This window comes from Mirounga angustirostris, unplaced genomic scaffold (genome assembly GCF_029215605.1).
Source record: "Mirounga angustirostris isolate CCGP_5_RB_7025 unplaced genomic scaffold, mMirAng1.0.hap1 SCAF_1, whole genome shotgun sequence".
In the NCBI taxonomy this organism is placed as follows: domain Eukaryota; kingdom Metazoa; phylum Chordata; class Mammalia; order Carnivora; family Phocidae; genus Mirounga; species Mirounga angustirostris.
The window spans coordinates 112,290,807-112,310,737 of record NW_026991709.1 but is presented as its reverse complement, the minus strand read 5'-3'; the positions used below and the strand labels follow the sequence as shown (position 1 = coordinate 112,310,737).

The window sequence follows — 19,931 nt, the reverse complement described above, 5'->3', positions numbered from 1 at the left end:
AAGAATAAGTGAAGTTTATGAGGAAAAAATATAAATTTACCTAAAATTTTTAAAAAGTATGGTAAAATTCTAAATCCTTAATAGCTAGCATTTTATTAGACTTATTAGAGTCATCCACTTGAGATAAATCTGTATAAGCTGAACTCCAGCTTGTTAAGTGGGACTGGGTAAAAAAGGGAGCAAAAGTATGGTATGTGATCTTGACTAACAGCAGGAGCTTGAAACAAGTATAATACAATTTGCCCTTGAACATGGGTCTGAACTACAGAGGTCCACTTATTTGAGGATTTTTTTTTCCAATAAATACAGTACAGAACTATAAATGGATATTCTCTTATGATTTTGTTATTTTCTCTAGCTTACTTTACTGAAAGAATACCACATATAGGGGCGCCGGGCTGGCTTAGTTGTAGGAGCATGCAATTCTTGATCTTGGGGTCATGACTGTGAGCCCCACATTAGGTGTAGAGATTACTTAAATAAAAACTTTAAAAAGAATACCACATATAATATGTAACAAAAATATGTGTTAACTGTTTATGTTATCGGTAAGGCTCTGGTCAACAGTAGGTGATTAGTAGTTAAGTTTATAGGAGTCAAAAGTGATATGCAGATTTTCAACTGCACAGGGGGGTCAGCACCCCTAGCCCCTGCAACTGTTCAGGGTGAACTGTACTATTTGCAGACAAGTAAAGAAACCATGAATAACAGTATCTTGAACCTAACTACAATACAGCACACTAGTTGGAACTGTCCTTTAGAAGAAAAAAAATTTCCATCTGAATGGCTTATAAAGCTAGTCTTGACCTGTTAAATCCTATCAGGCTCATTCAAAGCAATATTTGTTGTGTCCATTCATACCAAGACATGCTAATAAAATCTCTCCTAAATAACTATATACCAAATACCATTACAAAAAAAAAATTCTGAAACTGAAAGAATGTTTAAAGTCAGTATGGTGGGGTTACCTTTAGGGAGGAGGGAGAAGGTAACTGATTGGAAGGGGACACAAAAAGACCAGGGTAATAGTTACATGATTGTGTTTACTTCATAATTCACTCAACTGTACAACCATGACGTGCATTTTTTTCTATATTATACCAATGAAAATGTAAACAAAACAAAACAAAACTCTACCTCAGCTGAAGAACTGCTTAAAGGATTATTCCACTTCAAAAAATTCTACCATACATAAGAATCCAGGCTTACCTTATCTAACAGCCAATAAACAAACATGGCAATTAAGCCCATGAACTGTGGCGAAGCCAAAGTGAGATGTGCTGTATGTGTACAATACCACCAGACTTTGAACAATTTGCCCTTGAACATGGGTCTGAACTACAGAGGTTAAACTACAGAACTACAGAAGTTAAAAAATCATGTAAATTATCTCAATAACTTTTATATTTTAGATATATTGGATAAATATTCATTAACTCCGTCTATTTCTACTAGAAAATTTAAAATTACCTTTGTGTCTCACATTTTTTTATCTACTAGACAGCAATGATCTCAACAAAAGAACTAGGATATTGACTGATCACGCCTCTAAAAGCCTACTGTCTTCTTATGTTTAAAAGGGCTTAATTGTAAGAAATATATCACTATGAAACACTGACATACATAACTGACCATAAAACGTGCACTAGTAAATCCAAGTGCAAAACTCTTAATAGTCTGTTGGACTTGGGTTTCATTACACTCAAGACTGACTAGTGTACCACTCCATCAAACACTGAATCTGTACCTAGCACGAAACTAACCTGCTCATTCTGAATGACTTGGCAAATACAGGGTTTACAAAAGACATGTGCACAATGTGTTATGACAGGAACTGTTAAAGAATCCAAGCAAATTGCACATTCTTCATCAGAACCTGAGCTCAGAATTAACTTCATCTTCCTTATTAACTTCTTTCGTAGTTCTTCAGGTGTATCATTTCCTAGAGAAAAGGCTGAAAAATTAATTTCACAGCAAGATCTGTAATATGACTAGACAAGTTAATCTTCTTATATAGGGAAAAGTTTTGCTTGGGCAGTCTTTATTTAGGCTTTTTCTATCACAGGAAACAAGCATGATTTAAATTTAAAGAAAATTCAGGGGGGCCTGGGTGGCTCAGTCGTTGGGCGTCTGCCTTCAGCTCAGGTCATGATCCCGGGGTCCTGGGATCGAGCCCCACATCAGGCTCCCTGCTCAGCGGGAAGCCTGCTTCTCCCTCCCTCACTCCCCCTGTTTGTGTTCCCTCTCTCGCTGTGTCTCTCTGTCAAACAAATAAAAGCTTAAAAAAAAAATTAATTTAAAGAAGATTCAGAGCTAAAATAGTAGCTAATCCACATAATATACCTTACACAAAAGCATCATCACAATCTGCACATACTACCACAGAATAAAAGGCAGATCCAATTTGAAATGACCATCTAAGAGTATCTATCACTGGAAATACTGGAAGACATCACTATTATTCCATTTCATTGGTAAGAATTTCTAAGTATATTCCACTGGTGTCCCATTCTAAAAACAATGTCCATTTGACAAGTAAGACACTATAGGCCATATGAAAAATTTCATTCTGATTTAAATATCCCTAACAAATATAACAGTAAACAAATCACATCTACTTACCTGAGGGACCACTGGAAGACACTGTGTTTGTAAGAAGGTGAGTATGACAACAAATCTGCCGCAATCTAAGCAAAAGACCCAGGACATCTGCATAGTGCGCAAGGACAGTTCCTTCATTAAAATACCTAGTGGTAAAAAATGCTAAGTATTATGAAGACCTCTAAACAATATTATTCCCGATTCTGAAACAGTGGAATAAAAATGGCATTGTTCTTTTCTTCTCTGAAAATCACTTCAAAACTACCTTTAATGTGAAACCATAAGAGATTTGTAACCATAAAGCAAAATATATGAGAAATGGCTGCCAATTGCAATAGAAGTCGAATAGGAAGATGCTGAGAGATAGGACTACAGATCTCAAACAGACCTGCCAGAGCACAATTCTTCAAAATACATAGCAAGCCCTGAGGGGAAAATCAAGTTCTTTCTTGTGCAAAAACAAAAACAGGGTGCATGGCTGTGATCTGAACTTGCATGGACAAGTTTTATACCAAGGAAAGAAGGCAAGCTAAATAAGGAAACACAATAGACCTACTGTGTTTTCAGAAAAGATTATGGGCACAAGATTCCACATTATAAGGAACCCTACAGCTTCTGATCTTTGTTGTGTAAGCACAAATAAAACTTAAAACAACTCAGATATAACCCTGAGTCATAATTAAATAGGGATACTTCCTACCAGTCTGGGACACAGAATGCCCCCTCCCCCCGTTCATATTAACCTCCTGCAAATAGCTAGGCCAGAAAGAACTCAAGACATTCAAATATAAGTAATAATCAGCAAAGAGCAAGGGAGGAATAAATGGCAGTGAAAGAAAACTCACCAAAAAGTGTTGCCATAGAGCAAATAAAAATTAGGAGCAAGGATACTGATCGCACTCCATCATGAAATGTCGCTCATATTATCCAGCCACACTTAACTCTTTGTGTTCTTCAAGCTCACCAACTATTCTTTCAACTCAGGGGTTTACATTTGCTGTTCCCTCTGCCTGAAATATCTCCTAACTCCATTCTCTTTTAGATCTTTTCCCACATAGAACCTTCTCAGTAAGGTCTTCAGTGAATACCCTATTAAAACAGTTTCAGCACTCCCTATCCCCTTTCTCGGCTTTAATTTTTTTTTCCACCAAATTTAATTTTTTAAAATTGTTCCCTGCATTAAAATATAAACTCCTTGAGGGTGGAGATTTTTATCTATTTTATTATGCTATATCCCAGTATGTGTTACACAGGCACATACTAAATTTTGGTTCAGAGAATGAATATGAAAGAAATTTCAATCACCACTGCAAGATTTTGAACTAAGAAATCACTTGCTTAGTAAGAACAATCTTTTTCAATCTCTCTAATTTCTGTTAAACCTGCTCTGTATTTCAATGAAGTGCTTGAATTTGAAGATTCCCCTATTTTCTCAGCACAGTTCTGCCTTCACTGTCTCCTACTCATTCTGGTCCCATGGGCACTCACATCAAATATGTTCTCGCTTGGACTAGAATTTCTCACCTTCTACCAATCCCCGATCCCTTTATTATCTGCTTCATTAGTTCCTATTCCCAGATTTCATGTGTTGTTTGGAAAGTCATATTGACTTCTACATGTATCCAATTCTACATCAAGCCTATCTACCACACTAAGAACCTCACAACTTTTTAGAACAGCTGTTAATCCTGCTATCTTCCTCAATTTCTCACACTACACCTTTCCCTGCAGATACCCTTGCCTCATTTTTCACTGACTACTCTTTACCCCCCACTAGGCTTCATTTTCTCCACCAACTGGCTTTATTCTCTTCTCTATCTGTAGTCTCTTCTATGCTCTCTTCTCAAGGCAGTTAACCCAAAGAAAATGCAAAAAATTGACAGAGCAACAACTATCAATCCTATGTACCAGTCTCACTTTCTTCTTCCTTTTGCAAACATCATGAAAAAGGGTCTACCCCTACCTACAGCTGCTACTTCTTTGAAATTCCCTTACTCCTACAATTTGGTACACACCTCAGTATTCTGGTGAAACTATGCTAAGAGTTTAGACTGGTAACTTCTGAATCACCAAATTAAACAGCTTTTCTAAGTCTCTGCATCACATGAAACTACTGACCATTCCCTCTTTCATGATTATGCTTTCATGGGATTCTCCAACAGTTTTCTTTACATTTTTTTTCCTAATTCTGTCCTTGACAGAATCTTCTACAGTAATTTCTCTTTATTTCCCTATTTCTTAAATACGGACATTCCCCAAAGTTTTGTTCCTTAAATAGGTTTATTATCTCTCACTATATATATATATATATATACACTTCTCTCAATGTTTTTATCTACTCCCATGATAAAGAGCCTGGAATAGAAGCAAGCAAGGTCTTCTGACTAGCCACTCAGAACTTGCCATTTCATGTAAACTTTTGTTTCCTAACTTAAGGAATAACTTACCTGTAAATTATAATACTATTTCATTTACTTCAACTAATTTGTAAAAAGGAATTTAAATAAAGAAGCAAGTTATCTTTCAGTATACTTCCGACTTTCCTCACATTTCTAAGAAATACTATTTAAACAGGAAAGAAAATAAAAATTATTTCCTAAAATGGCTTTCTTTTTTCCATACCTTCCAATAGTAGCTCTGCCTTCATTTTTCACAGACTGATAAATTTTTCTCTCTTCATCTGAAAGTGTAATGTGCTGAATAAATACTTTACGTTCTGGTAACTCCAAAACAGGTTTTCCTTTAATTTTGCTTGTCTTTGTTCTTCTTAGGGTAATATTTTTAATTAGGGATTGTAAACGCCTAAGTCAAAACAAAACAAAGAATTACATAACTTTTTATTTCTATATAAGTTGATTCAACAAGAACAAAAAAAGAGTATTTTAATATATTACTATTTTAGAATCAAAGTAAAGGTTTTTCTTTAAAAAAATCTGTTTTGAGTTCTATCCAATCTGATAATCAGACATATTCTACCAATAGAAAATTATAATAATGCATTCATTGCCCTCAATTCATTACCTGTCACAGTTTAATCTTCTTTTATCCTGTCTTTTTCTTAACTTCTCCCCATTTTTCTTCTATTCACTAATTTTTTTACTTCTCACTTCTGTCAACTACATCACCCAATATTCAACATTCACATTAAGTATCTACACAAAGTAAAAGGCATTATACTAACATAAAACTATAAATGTGAGGAAAGATCTTACCTTCAAAAAGATTTTTCAGTAATATGAAAATCAAGGTACAAAAATAAGTAATTTTTACAAAGTAAAGATGCCAAAAAAAATGAAAACATGATGTGACTATTCAGAAGAGGGAGATATGCCGTCTAGGTTCTACAACCTTCACACTCCCTTCTCAGTATCAGAAAAAAAGGAGGCACATCAATTCTTTAAGGAAAGAAAGGTTTTTAAGGAAAGATTTTTCCTGACACTGAAATATAAATACAATTTTTCTTAAATTAGAATTTACATAGTTGGTTCTGAGAATCAAGCAGTTTTACAAACTAGGTTGGTGGCTTTTGAACCTTTTTCACTGTAACCACAGTAAGAAACACATTTTATTCCATCCAGCAAACGTATATTATCAAAACACATACACATATAACAGAAACCTTTCACAAAACAGTACTTACTATGTGTGAAGATTTAAATTTCTTTAAATCTTCAACTCTATTTCATTTTCTTTTATAATGCTAGATGCCATCTTTATAAGGATTTCACAACCTAATGGATCCCAAACTCTGAAAAACCACTGCTCTAGGCAAAAACCTTAAGCCACATATTAGCCTAGTACCCTGTGAAATGGCTATCACTAAGCTGAATTTCACTTATCTGTCTCCATGAGAAAGAACTTGCTTTCTTAAACTTTTGCTGATGCCAGTGTATGTCATACCATTCAAGTATCACTATATAAAGCTACATAAGGTAAGTTGTGAAAATTTAATGCATATTAGATCCTCAGGGCATACAGTTTTTCCTGTCATTGTTTAATCAATTAATGGTGATTTTGAGGGCAATAGCAACACACAAAGACCATAAAGCTCTGCCTTTCCTTTCAGTTTGACTAAAATCAAAGAAAGGGAAGGCTTATGTTTTACTTGCAGTGTCTCCCCAAACAAGAATCACTAGGTTCTAAGAGCCAAAGGCATTAAGCTATAAACGCTCTTGGGAGAAGAAAGACAACAGTGAAGTTAAAATAGTAATCAAAGTGATAACTGGTTCAAGCTGCTTACAGTTATTTGTTGCTAATTTTAATCAGTTTTCATGAAATTACTTACCTAAGTCCTCCTTCATCTCCCATTGTGACAGGACGCTGTATTGTTCTATGCCACCATTCTCTATCAAGAAATGGTTTAAGTTTTAAAAAGGAAAGAAGAGACCACAAGTCCTTTAAAGAATTTTGAATCGGAGTACCTAAAAATAACAGAAAACTGTTGTAACTCTATAGTATATCCATGTGACCCAATCAGAGGAAACAACCGTTGAAAATGGGCATTCTGCACCAGGCACACCCACTAACTATCAAGGTATAACTATAATCCATTGTTAAACATATACGCAACTTTAAAATACAGTTTTGCTCTAATTTTAGCTCTCACTTGCCATACTAACAAAGAAAAAGACCACAGGTCCAGTAAATTCAACTTTCTCCTTATCCAAGAACATTTATTTGATTTTAAATCAGCAGTATTAGCAAGAAGGAAAAATGAAACTGCCTGTATTCTCATTCTCTTGCCTGTATTCTAGTAGAGGTGTCACAAGTAGCAAACAGGCTTGGCTTCAAGATGAGAAACAGAGAAATCGAGACTCTGATTGGAGAATTAAAGTGTCTAATGAATCTCCAAAGTTTAAAAAAAAAGTCTAGGGGCACCTGGGTGGCTCAGTCATTAAGTGTCTGCCTTCGGCTCAGGTCATGATCCCAGGGTCCTGGGATCGAGCCCCGCATCGGGCTCCCTGCTCGGTGGGAAGACTGCTTCTCCCTCTCCCACTGTCCCTGCTTGTATTCCCTCTCTCGCTGTCAAATAAATAAAATCTTTAAAAAAATAAATAAAAATAAAAATGAAAAAGTCTAGTGGTTGTTCCACAAATTGACTATAATTCAAATGTTGCCACAGCATGGGCAACTGTGAAAAACAACTCAAAATATTTTATTAAATGACTTCTTTGATTAATTATGGACAAATTTTATATCCCTGTGAAGTTTACAAAGTTACCTCACTAAAACTTAATGATATATGAGAATTAATTTTTTAAAAAATATAACCTTTTTACCTGTTAACACCCATCTTCTTTCTGCTTCTAAATCAAGTACAGCTTTTGTCTGCTGAGCATTTGGATTTCGGATGGCATGTCCTTCATCCAGGATCACTCTTAGCCACCTTATGCTATGTAAAGGACTATCACCTTTAGTCTGAAATAAATGTTTCATGTGAATTAAAAACACAGGAAAGTAAAATAGTACTTCCTATAATTTGGTAAATACAAGTTATTATTCTTTAATACCAATACTTACTCTGTGGTAGATACTGCTTTAAGCACTATATACATTAAGTTATTGAATGCCCAAAAGCTTATGAAGTATTATTATTTACTCATTTTACAAATGAGAAAACTGAAGCACCAAGACTGGAAGTATGTTGCTCAAAGTACCACAGCTAAGAAATAGCAGAGCTACCATTTAAACCTAGGCAGTCTAGCTCTCTATTGAGACTTTGGTTCAATACACTGAGCTAATTCTGCCTCAGATCAAAACAGTGATGAAAGAAAAATTTTCAGTTGTAAGAATTATTTGAATACAATATAATTAGTTTCTTTTATGTTGAAGTTAATGTTCTTACTGGAAGATCGAAATTTTGACAATAAGGTTTTTTGAAAAACATTTTAACAATTGGAATTACAGGCAAACAAACAACAATTAAACTTCTAAATTAATTGGGAAACTCATGAACTTAAAAAATGCTTATTTTGGGGGCGCCTGGGTGGCTCAGGTCATGATCTCAGGGTTCTGGGATCGAGCCCCACATCGGGCTCCCTGCTCCGCGGGAAGCCTGCTTCTCCCTCTCCCACTCCCCCGCTTGTGTACCCTCTCTCGCTGTGTCTCTGTCAAATAAATAAATAAAATCTTTAAAAAAAAAAAAAAAAGCTTATTTTTAAGCTGAGATAATTATTAATCAAATCATACTTGATTTGATTTAGAAAATCTGATTTAGAAGATTTGATCAAGAAAATAATATTCTAGAATACTAGAAAAAACAAAATTCACTTATAAAGTGCTATATACACTTAGTTACAATTCCAATGTAAAACTGTAACTTCAAATGTCCTAAATGGAAAATATTCCTAATTGCTTGAAGAAAGTTCAACCTTTTTTTTGCAGAATATTAAAAGACAATTTCCTATTTTACTTCCTACATATTAAGTATTTAGAAAGAAAGGAAGAGTATAAAGTCTGAATTTTAGAACACTTTAGAAACCTGAAGCATACTTCTTAAATTCAACTTCTGAAATATGAGTGTCAGCATACTTACTCCATAGTCATGAGTTAAAATGTTGTATGTAGTCAAAACAATATCCTGTTTTGAAAGCAAGGTTGGGTCTCTTATACGATCAGGACCATAATAAACATAAAAATTCAAATGCACATCTGATTTTATATGTTGTCCAAACTGGTCCTAGAAGAAAATTAGAAATATTTAAAATAATGAACAGATTAGTGTCACGTTTGATAAACTACTGTCCTGTACACAAATCAAACTACTAAAATTACATAAAATCAAATTTCCTGCAATCTAAACTAAAATAACAACAATGATAATAACAATACTATTATTTTATTGTCAGGAAAATGGACATATATGCAATAATAATGCATTATATAAATTTTGCTTGGCCCTACCAATGAGCAGCCACTTCACTTTTAGGAGGAAAAATTACCAAATTTCTTTAAAACTGTAATTTTTTAAAAATTTAATATTTTAACAGAAAGGATCTTTAATGCTTCCAGTTAGTAAAGTTTATAATATCAAAATTAAACCTTAAAAGAACAACCAATATTCTCAAGAATGTAGGCAGAGATTCAAGCATAGTATCCACTTTCATTCATTTATCATAAACCTACTATTTGCCAGTTCATCAACCAGAAATGTAGTAAAGCTAAAAAGAAAAATAAGACCGGGTCCTAGCCCTCACTGAGGACATGATCTGTTTAAAACACTTGACTTTTTCTCTCAAATCTGAGATTCTGAGCAGGAAAAAAAAATCATGGTTAGATTGGGGGAAAAAAAAAAAAAAAGGATACCAGAAAAACAAAGCTGAGAATCTATTAGGTGAGAGATGATAAAGCGCTAAAGTATCAAGGTAAGAACAGAATGGGAAGGACAGGTGTAAAAGAAAGATACCAAGAAAAAGGGACTGATGGGACTTGAGGACTAATTAAATATGGGATATGGAAAAAAAAAAGGGAGAAACAAAGAAGCCTCTGATACTTCAAGTGAGTGCCTAAAAGAACTGTATGATAAAGATATAAGGCAGTTGGTTGTTTTTTTTTTTTTATAGATTTTATTTATTTATTTGACAGAGAGAGAGAGACAGCGAGAGCAGGAACACAAGCAGGGGGAGTGGGAGAGGGAGAAGCAGGCTTCCCGCCAAGCAGGGAGCCCGATGTGGGACTCGATCCCAGGACCCTGGGATCATGACCTGAGCCGAAGGCAGACGCTTAACGACTGAGCCACCCAGGCGCCCAAGATATAAGGAAGTTTAAAAAAAGAAGGGGGAAGTTTAAAAAAAGAAGGGGAAAGTGGGTATAAAAATGAGAAAAGAAATGGGGTGCCTGGGTGGCTCAGTCAGTTAAACGTTTGACTTCGGCTGGCTCAGGCCATGATCTCAGGGTCCTAGGATCAAGCCCCATGTTGGGGGTTTGTGCTCAACCGGGAATCATTCTCTCTCTCTCCCTCTCCCCCTCCCCCTCCTCTAGCTCGTGCTCTTGTTCTCTCAAATAAAATCTTAAAATGAGAAAGAAATCGTAAGTATTATTATTTTAGACATTTAAAATTCTTGGACACTACAGAATGACTGGACACATATATTAGGAATATTTACTTATTTATTTTTAAAGATTTGAGAGAGTGGGAATGTACAAGTGGGGGGATAGGCAGAGAGGGAGAGGGAAGGGAGAGGGAGAGAGAGAGAGAATGAATCCTAAGCAGGCTCTCCGCCAAGCGCAGAGCAAAACACGGCTCAATCCCAGGACCCGGAGATCATGACCTGACCAAAATCAAGAATTGGACACTCAACAGGAATGAGTCACCCAGGCACCCCTACTAGGAAAAATTAAATATTGATCTGTAATACAATGCAGAGATGGACTTTACAAAGTTATCAGCAGATAGTACATGAAGCTATAGGAATGAGTAAGATTTTCCAAGAACAGGCATAATGAGAAAAGGAGGTTAGGGGCAGAACCTACAGAATGGCAGTATTTAAACAGTGGGCCTGTTTTTATTGGGGTAATTTAAAATATTCCAGCAAAGAGAAAAATAAAAATAAAGAAAATGTGGCAGACTTTTGAAATTCTTGAATCTTGTTAAGTAAATGCAGATCTCATTAAAAATTTTCCTAATATTTCAAAAAAGATACCATGCCTTGGAGGGGGGAGGAGGCAGACTAAATAGAAACCATGGGAGAAAAATAGTGGTCAGAAAGTTGGGGAAGCAACAAAATTGGGGGGCAGGGGAAGAATAGCAAAATTTCCAGAAGGAATAAAAGGCTGATTTTTTAACTTGTAATTTATGTTCATTCCCACTCTTTACAGAAAGTTTTCAAGATGGCTTATAAAATAAAACATAACAAAATGCCATTACAAGAAAAATAAAAGTCAGGGCAGAGGAAAAGACAAAGGGAACTCACTGGACATGGCAATAATGGGGTCACTGAAGGCCTTCACAGTTTCTATAGAGGGTGGGAGCAAAAACCAGACTAGTATGGGCTAAAGAAGAGAATGATACCTGAAAGAGTAAAGGCAAAAATACTAAGAAAGGATAAAACATGAAAGAGTAAAGGTGAAAACACAGAGAATTTTATTAAGAAATCTGGTGGAAAAGGAAAAGCGAAAGAATTCAATATGAGAAAACTGAATCAATGGGCTGCCCTGAAGTGGAAGAGAACAAATTTGTGGCAGGATTAGACCTGAAATAGAAAAAAATTAACTTTCTAGAGAAAGAACGATAGTATTGAGTTTCTAGTCACTGTGCTTCAGTTGTGTGTGTGTGTGAATAAAATATGTGTTATTTCATTTTCTCTTGGGAAGATAACTTGTCCAAATATCCAGAATAAGTATGTGGTGGAAGTGGGATTGGTATCTTAAACCTTTAACTGGACTCTCCCCTATCTGAAGACAAAAAAAGGATGATAAGGTAGTTCTAGCCTGCTCATTAGGGTGCTATGTCATTTACTTGGAGGCTAGGAAGAGAGTAGGTTATTGAGAGATTGAAAAATTCTATTTTTTTAAATTTTTTAAGAGATTTTATTTTTATTTATTTGACAGAAAGAGAGACAGCCAGAGAGGGAACACAAGCAGGGGGAGCAGGAGAGGGAGAAGCAGGCTTCCCGCAGAGCGGGGAGCCTGATGCGGAGCCTGAGCCGAAGGTAGACACTTAACGACTGAGCCACCCAGGTGCCCCTCTAATTTTTTTTAAAAGATTTTATTTATGCATTTATTTGAGAGAGAGTGTGCATGTATGCATGAGCAGGGGGAGGGGCAGAGGGAAAAGCAGACTCCCCGGCTGAGCAGGGAGCCCGACTCGGGGCTCAATCCAGGACTCTAGGATCATAACCTGAGCCCAAGGCAGACGTTAAACCGACTGAGCTACCCAGTCACCACACAAAATTCTAATTCTTGACCAGGAATCCATATATGCCCAACCATTCCTCATTCCTTTAAAAATCAGTTTTTTCCAAAAAAAATAATAAAAAAATAAAAAATAAAAAAAAATAAAAATCAGTTTTTTCCATAATCTCATTAGGCAAGACTTTGCCAAGGTTTCCTCTCTGAAGTTTATATTATCTAAAATTTTGTTTTTCATATATAAAATTATAATGAAATACTGATGACCCATTTTTAAAATACATATCCCCAATCCAAGCTCTTAAAGAATCACAGTTCTACTGTTTATACCCCCATTAATACTTGTAAACCTCAGACTGAAACTCATTCTAGTACCCATGTATTGGCCTTCCCCAAATGCACTACATCTCAAAAGAAAGAGAATACTTTTGTTGGAATAAAAAAAAGAGCAAGAAGGAACTAACCCTCACTCTGGTCCTAAGAGGAAAAATGACACACTAATCAGAAGGTTTAATTTAAAAAAATATATATACCAAAAACTTAAAAAGATAAGAATCGAAGAAGGCAAGAGTACATAAAAGTCAAGAAGTAAAGAAGCATAGAATTTGACAATTAGAGAATAACTACTCATCTTTTCCAAAGCAATTTAGAGAACAAGTGGCAGAAGCCAGATTACAAGTAGTTAGTAAGTAAAATCACAAAGTGAAAATTAAACCCCAAAAGTTATGACAGTAAAGGAAAGGATAAGAGTAGCCAACTTAAAGGTGAGACATAATCAAGAGGAAGTATTTAAAAATGAAAAAGATCCAAGTATGTTTCATGAAAAAGCCAGTAGGAAAAGACTAACCAGGCAAAGAGAAAAATAACATAAAATGCAAAGGTGGGAGAGATGGAATCCTATGTACAGACTGAGGTAATGGTCTTACAAAGACTAGGACCTCTTCCACCTCTGAGATTAGAGGAGGAAAGGTCAGGAGAGATGCAATAACCTTGGACGTGGCAAGAACAGAAGTTCACATCCAGTGGTCTTTATGTTCACAATGCTTCTAATAGAGTAGTTATTTCATTGTAACATGCAGCTTGAAGCTCAAACTGGAAAGGAAACATAACCAAGCTGCTCCTTACAAATAATACATCAAGAGGTTCCATTCCAATGTAATGTTTTAGAATAGAAAAACAATCTGGAAGGGGGAAAAAAAAAAAGACCAAATTTTTTGGTGGGTAACCTTAAAAGCAGAGGCAATAGAATCAGAATGTTGGAGACTATATCCTATCTCCATCATTTATTAGCTGGATGATCTTAAGCAAGTTACTTAATTTCTGTGTGTTTCAATTTGATCACCAAGAAAGTGAGAATAATGGTTGTGAGAACTAAATGAGAAAAATCTATGAAAAGAGCCTAGGGAAAAACTGAGCACATAGGAGCTCACTAAATGCTACAAGTTGTTAATATACACAGAAGTTAGTGTAGTTCTTAGAAAAGAGTTTTCAGTAATTCGTAAATGTAGCAGTCCTAAATTATGTATCTTTCCTACCTTGTGGGACAGAAATGGCAGAGAAAGAAGTACAAACCTAATCTTATAACAATTAATGATGTTTCTTTCTCTACTATAAATCTTCAAAAAATTACTTCAATTGAGTAAATAAAATCCCAATTCACCCAACAATTATTTTAACTTAAAGTGCTGACCAAGCATTATCTTTCCCAATGATGACTCTAATAATACTTTTTATCATACAAGACTAAAATATAAATCATGTCACATTTTTAAAAGGCTATGAAGAGGGGCGCCTGGGTGGCTCAGTTGGTTAAAGCGACTGCCTTCGGCTCAGGTCGTGATCCTGGAGTCCTGGGATCGAGTCCCGCTTTGGGCTCCCTGCTCAGCGGGGAGTCTGCTTCTCCCTCTGACTCTCCCCACTCTCATGCTCTCTCTATCTCATTCTCTCTCTCAAATAAATAAATAAAATCTTTAAAAAAAAAAAAAAAAAAAGGCTATGAAGACTTACAATCCAGTTGCTTAACACAGAAAGTGGGCAGATGATCAGTGTTGTTCTTGGTCTCTCTTCAACATCAGTTTTCTTTGAACCCTCCACTGCAGATGCTCCTGAAAGAGTGAATCAGTTGAGAGGCTTTAGTTTTCTTCTCATATATATGAAGTCAATAAAGAGATGACAATATGTGCCTTTATGAAAAGAGAAAATAGGAAGAACTAAAATGAAGTAGATAGACTGTTATTTCCAGCCATGATGAAGTAAAAGGAACTAGAGCTTACCCTGTCACTTTATTTTTTACCTTGTCACTTTTAAATCCACACAGTGATTACTTATGGGGGGAGGGAGAGAACTGTTATTGAGAGGGGACACAGAGAAAAAGTCTGGAATATCTCCTGATATGTATTTAAGTTATTCATAGTTACTCATTAAAATAACATTTGTTTTATGCAGTTTTTGGAAACTGTACTATAGTTAATATGGTAACCAGACTCCAAGATATCCACTTTCTGACAGTCACAACGTCATACAGTCTCCTCCCACAATCTACTAGGGTGACAAATAGGATATGGCAAAAATGGTGGTGTATCACTTCTAAGATTAAGTTATAAAGGATGCAGTTTCTGTCCTGGGTGCTCTCTCCCTCTCTCTGACCACTCCCTTTGGAGGAAGCCAGCTGCCATGTTGCAACAATACTCAAGCGGCCTATGAAAGGACATGCTATAATTTTATTTTCCATTCCCGTACTGGACAGTATTTACATTATTTCCAATATTTTTCTAAAATAACACAGCAGTGAAAACTACTTTTTCATAGCTACATATCTAGGTGATATATCTATCTTCATTATATTTGGCCTACTTGCTGCTCACGATGGTAATTTATACTCCCATCCATAGTGCGTAAAGAGTTCCTGTTGCTGTACAACCTTGCCTATACATGGCACCCTGTGAGATTTTTAAATGTTTGTAAATATAACAGGTGAAATGGTATCTCTCTGTTCCTTTAATATGATTTTTCCAGTGACTGAACCTGCACAGCTTTCCCTGTTTATTGGTTATGTTTTCTTTCCTTAAACTGTATAATTGTATTCTTAGTGGCTATTCTCCTACTGGACTGTCTTTTTCCAATTGATTTGTAGAGGTTCCTTTTTACACATTCTAAATACTAATCCTTTGTAAGTTACACTTACAAGAAATATCTTCTTCAATCTTATCATTTTTCACCTTGTTTATATTGCACTTTGATGCATGGGAATTTAAAATGTAGTAGAATTTCATCAATTTTTCCTTATGACTTCTTGTGTCAAATTTAAGAAAGCACTATGATTTGTCTCCACTCACTGATTTTTCTTTCTATTCTGCTTTTCTTCCAGAAATGTGCTTATTTTTTTTCACAGCTATGATTTTTTTTAAATTTCTCTCTTCTATTATGGCTATGTGCCTGCAACAAGGCACTTTTTGAGAGTGAACTTAATTCTATCTGAATTCTAATTCTATCTCAAAAGAAAATTCCACATTTCTTAAAATTTCTAAAATTAGGGTCAAGAAGTATTTGAAATGCATATTATTTTCAACTCAATTAATTGTCTGATTCTTAGACCAAAAGTTAGCTCTTTTTTCATCATTCTGTGTTGGGTCAAATTTCATCTCCTTAAACAGGTCCCTTTCATCAATCAATATTTCACTATCCTTCTTTATTTTATTCACAATGTCTACTATTTAAAATTACCTGTTCACTTGTGTATGTTTTCCCATCATCAGATATAAGCTCCATGAAATTAGACTTCTGCCTAGTATCCCCAACATATAAAATACAGGAGACTAAGTTACAGAGATACAGTAACTTGTCCCAGATCTCCTTAACCTTAGAGTTCAAACTCTTTCCTTCTCAAATATTTAGATTCTTATATAATGTTTTCCTCTGAACTACAAAATATAAAATTATAATAAAGATCACTAGCATTCATAAGTAAAAAACAAATTCTACTCATGCCAAGAACTGAATCTTTATTATAATTTAAATAAGTTCAAATTAAATTAGGTTTTAAAGAGCCATCAATTGCTCTGGACCTTCACTAGAAGAAAACATTTCTGCTATTCAGATGAGTAAAGGACCTCTTTTCCATATTTTTGACCTAACTAAAATAAACAGAATAAGAAAAGGTACTAGAAGAACACATAAACATGCACTTCCAAGAAAAATGGGATTATCTTTTTCTTTTCTCTACTTTCTAAACTTCTTGCACCATGTTTTCATAACTTTTGTCATTAAAAATTTTTTACACTGAAAAACAAAAGCTAAAAAACCATGAGATTTACTGACCCTTTTTCAACATTCTCCTTTTTGTTGTAGGGGTAGATGAAATAAGTGCACATGCAAACTCTGCATCTTCTTTAACCTTAGAAGATCCTGCTAAAATAAAACCACAGAATCATTAAGATATCTGAAAACTAATTCTCTCCTATGCTTAGGTACAGGTACCTCCTGAGAATAGGAAATAAATACAACACTTCCATACTCCAAATCTTGAGAGTGTATATTATTCAATAAAAACAAAATATCTGGTGACCAAAACTGCCTGACACTAAGCATATAATTCCAGCTCAAAGAAGGAATATAGTCACTTGTCATGAAGTGTTACTTCTCTTGAGGAAGAGATGTGAAAGTAGGAGCAGCCACATGCAAAGTGATTCAGCTTCCAGGTGGAAGAGTATTCTCAAGGAAACAGGTGTTTGACTTCTAATGATGAGGCTGCCAAATTTTCATTATCAGTTGGTGGTAATGAGTAATTTTCCAAATGCAATACAATTTCTCAACTAATTAGGAATACAGTACCATCCAGTTTACAAGAAAAGAAAATAGTTATGTTTTAAAGATAAGGAAAAAGTAATGATACTGACTGGTTACTTTTACAGCTATATGACAATGCGAACAGTAATATTACCAAGATGGTGCTCCCACTCAACTTCTGTAATTGTAATTTGTACATATAAGATTTTATTGGAGTCCTTTAATAAGCAGTAAAAATTACTTTGTTTAAAGTTAGTTTAAATATTTCTTAGATTTTAATTTGAAACTAATCTTTCAATTTGCCTCATTCATTTACCACCCTTAATTAGCTCCAAATGTAAACAGCAGTCAAGTGTAAGACCTATTACTAAAGAATCCAAGCTAAAGAGATATAAACCTATGGAGTTTTACTTTATTTTTTTTATTTTTTTAAAAGATTTTATTTATTTATTTGACAGAGAGAGAGACAGCCAGAGAGTAAACACAAGCAGGGGGAGCAGGAGAGGGAGAAGCAGGCTTCCCGCCGAGCAGGGAGCCCAATGCAGGGCTCGATCCCAGGACCCTGGGATCATGACCTGAGCCGAAGGCAGACGCTTAACCGACTGAGCCACCCAAGCGCCCCTGGAGTTTTACTTTAAAATAATCCTTAAGTGTAGATTATGTATACTGAGATTTATATACGTACCTTTTACTCTTTTAGTCTCAGACTGTGCATTTTTCAGTTTGCCTACAACAAAACCAAATACAAAAATGGTCACACTGGGAAATTAGAATATAAGACACAGTATCAAATAAAGTCCATTTCATATTACCTTTCATTTTCTGTGGCAATTCACTTGCTTCATTTTCCTCTGAATCACTGCTTTCATTGTACTGGACTGCAGTTTTCCTTCTAAAATATACACAAATTTTTTATCAAACCAAAACAAAATGGGATATGAAAACACAGGTTTAATACATGCACTACATATGCTTCTGTGTTGCCTGGTTTTTGAAAAAATTTCAAGGAAAATTTGACAAGTGAAAGTAAATTTGCTAAAAGCATTTTGCTTTCATATGCAGATGCATTTACTATACAAAATACAGTACCACTATTATTAAATTTGAAAAGGTCAACCATCCTAAAATAATCATTTTTAATACTGAGCTTAATATCTGGCAATTCAAACAAAACACCTATATAAAACTAGAACTAAAAAGAAGTAACTCTTATCAAAATATAATGAAATGAGCAGCTAAGATGCAAAAATATAATTCTCTCACAATGAAAAATTTTATGTATTTTGTGTAGAAACAGTACATTACAGTGGTTAAGCACCTAAAAATAATGGACTTTGGAGTCAGACCACCTAGATTCAAATTTCCATTCCTCTACTTATTTGCTATGTGACTTTAGGGAAGTCACTTAATATTCTTCTATGCCTCAGTTTCCTCTTTTGGAAAACAGGAATAAAAATACAATTCACTTCCTAAGATGTGTTACTACATTCAATGCCCCTAAAATAGTACCTGTTGCACAGTAAACATACATGTATTAACTATCATATATGTGTTAGTTTTCCCCCCACATCCTCCTTACTATTTCCATATCCTTTAATCTTATCTGGTCAACCTAACAGTGCTGTTCTCACGCTCATGGTCAGTTAAGAGTTGTAAGATTTGATATCTAGATGAGAAACAGGAGTCCTGGTTTTGTGCTCAGTTTAGATAGGTATTAATGATAGAGAACAATTAACAAAGCACCAGTTTTGAGATCTTTACTGAACTAGCTAATAGAGACTCAGATTTGTGATCACACCTGCAGATATTATGGTAGACAATACAACAAAAAGTCAAGTATTTAGATCTACTTCTGAGGGCAAATGAAATTTACGAAGTTAACAGATTCAAGTTAAATTAGAAGAGCATTATATATTTTATTCAAATTCTCCCTCTAGTCTACATTAATATAATACTCTCTAAAATAACTTCATCATATCTTATTTCTAAAGGTGAAATGACAAAGAACCGAGATGAGCAAAGAGTGCTTCTATCAAATCATCTAATAGTTGTCAGTTTTCATCTCCTCAAAATATAAAGAAAACTTCTAAAATCAACAACAAAAAAAACTTGGGAGCTAGATCTTAGTTCCTATGTGAAAGAAATAGAAAAGTGGTAGAAAGGTAATTAATTATTAAAAACTACCAATTCCCTTTTATAGATCAGTATTACTTTTCTTCACCTATAAAATGAGAACACCTACCTGCCTAAATCAGTGATTTTGCAAGTTTCAAGTAACAGAATGAATTTGAAAGAACTATATAACTGAGATAAATGGTCATATCTCTCTCCTACATATAAGAAAATGGAAAAAGAGTTTAAACAAACATTACACACAATCAAACCATAACAGAGTTTACCTTTTGGGGCGAGAGCTAGACAATTCTGACTTGGGATATTTATTCTTTCCCTTGACATCTGAAATACTGGGTTCTCCACTACATCTAGATCCTTTCATTTCAAAGAAAAGGACAAATATACAGAGTATTAGTAAATTACCTTGACTAAGAGTATCCTTCTTAAAACCTGGGTTTTCCAAATCAATAGTTCAACTTTTTTTAATATCTTCATTCTTTTCTTTTCAATCAGCCAGCTCATCTCTCTACCCACTCACCACAAAGGTCTATACCATACTGGATCCTTTACCTAGATTCTTA

The 19,931-nt window shown here is 34.8% G+C and overlaps 1 protein-coding gene across 7 annotated transcripts in view; it reads right to left on the bottom strand.

Moving 5' to 3' along the window:
- The window catches only part of HLTF (helicase like transcription factor), a 51,105-nt gene that overhangs the window by 9,547 nt on the left and 21,627 nt on the right, over positions 1 to 19,931 (bottom strand). For 3 of the 7 annotated variants that reach the window (XM_045903602.3, XM_045903603.3, XM_045903604.3), the window contains exons 10-20: positions 19,635 to 19,725; positions 18,048 to 18,127; positions 17,921 to 17,962; positions 16,768 to 16,857; positions 14,458 to 14,555; positions 9,137 to 9,280; positions 7,881 to 8,019; positions 6,887 to 7,022; positions 5,224 to 5,403; positions 2,623 to 2,747; positions 1,764 to 1,954 (exon numbers count right to left, since the gene is read on the bottom strand). In XM_045903602.3, the coding sequence (XP_045759558.1) occupies positions 1,764 to 1,954; positions 2,623 to 2,747; positions 5,224 to 5,403; positions 6,887 to 7,022; positions 7,881 to 8,019; positions 9,137 to 9,280; positions 14,458 to 14,555; positions 16,768 to 16,857; positions 17,921 to 17,962; positions 18,048 to 18,127; positions 19,635 to 19,725 (1,316 nt within the window). The remainder of the gene's footprint in view (positions 1 to 1,763; positions 1,955 to 2,622; positions 2,748 to 5,223; positions 5,404 to 6,886; positions 7,023 to 7,880; positions 8,020 to 9,136; positions 9,281 to 14,457; positions 14,556 to 16,767; positions 16,858 to 17,920; positions 17,963 to 18,047; positions 18,128 to 19,634; positions 19,726 to 19,931) is intronic. The other 4 variants (XM_045903608.3, XM_045903609.3, XM_045903605.3 and 1 more) reach the window with 3 other exon arrangements.